The following is a 3349-nucleotide window of genomic DNA, read 5'->3' as shown; positions in this document are numbered from 1 at the left end:
ACACTGTGATCGTCATTAAACAGGTGGGGTCATATTTTATGTGTGTGTTATTGTATACGCGGGATAAGTAACAACTCCTCTGTGAATTAACGTCTTATAGAGGAATTACAAAAATTCTAATGTGCACATTAAAACTGATATATGTCAGATAAATGAATATACTGTGAATTAACATTTTAAAGATCTCAATCGGCCTTAAAAAAAAGTTACATAAACATTTGGGCCACTGGTTTTAAGAGCTCTACGTCCGCCTCGATTCTCTCGACGTTTTTTTTTTTAGACGTTGAACAATTTCTAATCAGGGAAGAAAACTCCAATAATAAATGACTATAATGGACATTTATTTAGTTCCCAAAAAAATATATTCTTTAAAGACAAATTCATATCCTGTATTTACAATTTTTTTTTTTTTGTTAAAGGTTTCCATTCACAACAGAAGAGGGTCGAAGAAGAAACAGAGGACATGAAAGAGAGATACAAGCAAATCTGTGACAAAAACAACCATCTTTTTTAGCGCGTAGGAGCTAAACGGTTATAACACTACGACAGGTAGCACTGTCGGAAAAAACAAAAACAAAAAATATATAGCCTTCGTTAAACTGTCCCTCCGTTAAATAAATTATTCCTTTCTTTTCTCTTTGTCTTCTCATAACGTCGTCGTCACGACTCGCTGTGGTGCCGTCCCCGTGGGTGAGGTCTGGAGAGAGGGAAGGGGACAAAAAGAGAGCGCAGAGTTCAGAGGTGAAGCAACTGGATGAATCACAAATATTAGTGAAACAGGACACACACACACACATATATATATATATATATATATATATATATATATATACTGTATCATAAATACTTCAAATAATACACCAGTTGTAATACTATGAGTTCCACTTTTAAAAAAAAATTTTTATGTTATCTTAAAACAATGTTAAACTCTATTTATGCAAATGAATGAAAACACTAAATTGCCTTTATGTCTTTTCACCCTCCACTACATCCCTGATGTTGCTATCAGCGTTCTTCTTTGACATACATTAGCTGTATTCACTGAGGGGGCGTGAATAAATGGTGGCAGATTATTTAAATGATAATTTAGGGTGTGGGGTGTGTGTGTGTGGGGCGGGGGGGGCGGGGGCAGGATATATATTACTGGTGCCTGACGAGGCGTTAAAGTGGGGGACTCAATCACATGATTATGTGCTGCAGGTCTGCCTTCTGCAGCAGTCAGGTGTAACAGTGTTTACCTCTGCTTTAAAGGTTCATTTAGCAGAGGACACGTGGAGGGAGAAATGGAGGTGGACGATGTCGCCCAATATGCCAAATTGATTTCTATATACCTGTCAGTGATCAGCTGGAATGGGGACTCCGGGAATCGGGCCTGTGGTCGCTCTCCTCGTCTGTAAAATGAAAGAAAAACATTATAAATACAAAGTATAAGTAAGACTTTATTAGTTAGAATTATGTCCAGAATTGTAAATTGCCACTCTCGTTTAGATAATATTGTTTGTCGGCATCAGTTCTTGATGACGCATATGCGGTAAAAGTACTGGAGCTCATCCGGTAAACATATTAATGTACACGTGGCTCAACGGGTCTAATTACAGTCCGTACCATCTCCTTTTTGGACTGAAGCTCCCCGACGACTCCACGTCGCTGTCCTCCTCCGTCCCCGAAGTTCAGGGCCCCGCCGCCGCCGCCGCCGCCTGCCGTGCGTCGTGACGCGCAACCGGCACCGCGCCGTGGAGAGGCAGGTGTCCGGCCGGCGCCCCTCCGAGGAGCGACCGCATGTTCAAAAGAGAGTTGGCGTTCAGAAAAGCCGCGTTGGCCCAGTTGTGCAGTTTGCCAATCTGGCACGTGTAAATCCCGTGACCCGGGAGCAAGCCGGGTGGCCGGCGGAGGCCAAAGCCGGGTGGTGCGCGTGGGCCGCGGCGGAAGGTCTGTGAGGAGCTGTCGGGGCCGTGGCGGTCTCGGCCAGGGACCAGATTTTAGGTTTGCTCTGCGGTGGTCTCTGGCACTCCTGTCTGCTGGGAGAATGATCCACTGCGAGTTTGACAACCGGCGATCTGTTGAGGGCAATAGCCGCCTCCACTCCTCGCAGGCCCTCCACGGAAAGCGTCCTGCTGCTCTCGGAGCTCTTCGGCTCCGAGGCCTGCTCTCGGTCGGCCAGGCCTGCCTCCCCCTCTCCCTCTCCCTCTCCCTCGGCCTCGCCCTCTCCTTCAACCTCTCCCTCTCCCTTCCCGGAGCCCTGCTCCCCGGCTCCTTGCTCCTCGGGCCTCTCGATGTCGACCGTTTCCAAATCGATCTCCTCCTCTTCGTCCTCGTCGTCGCTGCCGTTCTTGCCGATCTCGTCCTCGTTGTCGCTGCTGAAGATGCGGCCGTCCCGGTCCTCGGCGCTGCGGCCCCAGGTGACCTTGTTCTCCTTCTTCAGGCGTCTGCGTGCGTTCGCGAACCACGTCGACACCTTGGGGGGGGGGGGGGGGGACCATTTAATTATTTTATTTTTGTATTTCACGCATTATAAATCAGAATAAAATCATCACGGAAAACACGGGGCCGCGGACTAGAAATATGAAATGATTAAATATGTTGTTTTTTTAAAACTCGTTATTATTCCTCATAATTCTTCGTTATCATTTAAGGAGCTTTGAAATCAGAAATATCTGGAGTGTTGTCTTCCTCGGGGAGGAAGTGTGACTTTATTTAAGTGGGCTATCTGTCAGTCACACAGCTGGATTCTCATATTAATAATGCATCTAATGCCTCCTATACAGAAGCGATAGGTATACTTCTTTCTTTTTTTTGGAACACAAGCACGTGTGTTTGTCGTAATCCACTGAAGCACTGCCCACCTGTGTGAGTGTCATCCGGGTGATGATGGCGAGCATGATCTTCTCTCCTTTGGTGGGGTAGGGGTTCTTCTGGTGCTCCTGCAGCCAGGCCTTCAGGGTGCTGGTGGTCTCCCGGGTGGCCGTCTTGGCCCTCGACGGGTCCCCGTACGGGTACTGGCCGTATGGGTAGAAGCCTTGTGCGGCGTGGACCGGCAGAGAGGCCGGGTGGGACCCCGGGCTGTCCTTCAGCTCATACTGGGAGCCCTGAAATGTTATGGGTGGGGGGGGTGGGGGGGACGGACGGACGACAACTTGTTGAGCGACTGGGTCTCGTCTTGAAAATAATGTCCTCACCAAGTTCAGAGGTTATAAAACAACATTGGAATTATTATTTGTGCAGCAAAAAAGTTTTGGGAAAAGTTCAAACATCCTGTCAGTGTGACACCAACATACGCAGGACATCAGGAATTATATATATATATATATATATATATATATATATATATATATATATATATATGTATATA

The 3349-nt window shown here is 46.7% G+C and overlaps 1 protein-coding gene across 1 annotated transcript in view; it reads right to left on the bottom strand.

Annotated features, from left to right (window-relative positions):
• Window positions 1-646: 646 nt before the first annotated feature.
• The window catches only part of irx1b (iroquois homeobox 1b), a 3647-nt gene continuing 944 nt past the window's right edge, over window positions 647-3349 (bottom strand). Inside the window, 8 exon segments of the mRNA XM_034545458.1 lie at window positions 647-688; window positions 691-697; window positions 1332-1362; window positions 1365-1393; window positions 1609-1876; window positions 1879-2185; window positions 2216-2455; window positions 2844-3086. Coding sequence (XP_034401349.1) covers window positions 647-688; window positions 691-697; window positions 1332-1362; window positions 1365-1393; window positions 1609-1876; window positions 1879-2185; window positions 2216-2455; window positions 2844-3086 — 1167 coding nt within the window.

Source organism: Cyclopterus lumpus, chromosome 11, assembly GCF_009769545.1.
Source record: "Cyclopterus lumpus isolate fCycLum1 chromosome 11, fCycLum1.pri, whole genome shotgun sequence".
NCBI lineage: Eukaryota > Metazoa > Chordata > Actinopteri > Perciformes > Cyclopteridae > Cyclopterus > Cyclopterus lumpus.
Note: the sequence above shows the minus strand (reverse complement) of the source record. Positions and strands in the feature narration are given on the sequence as shown.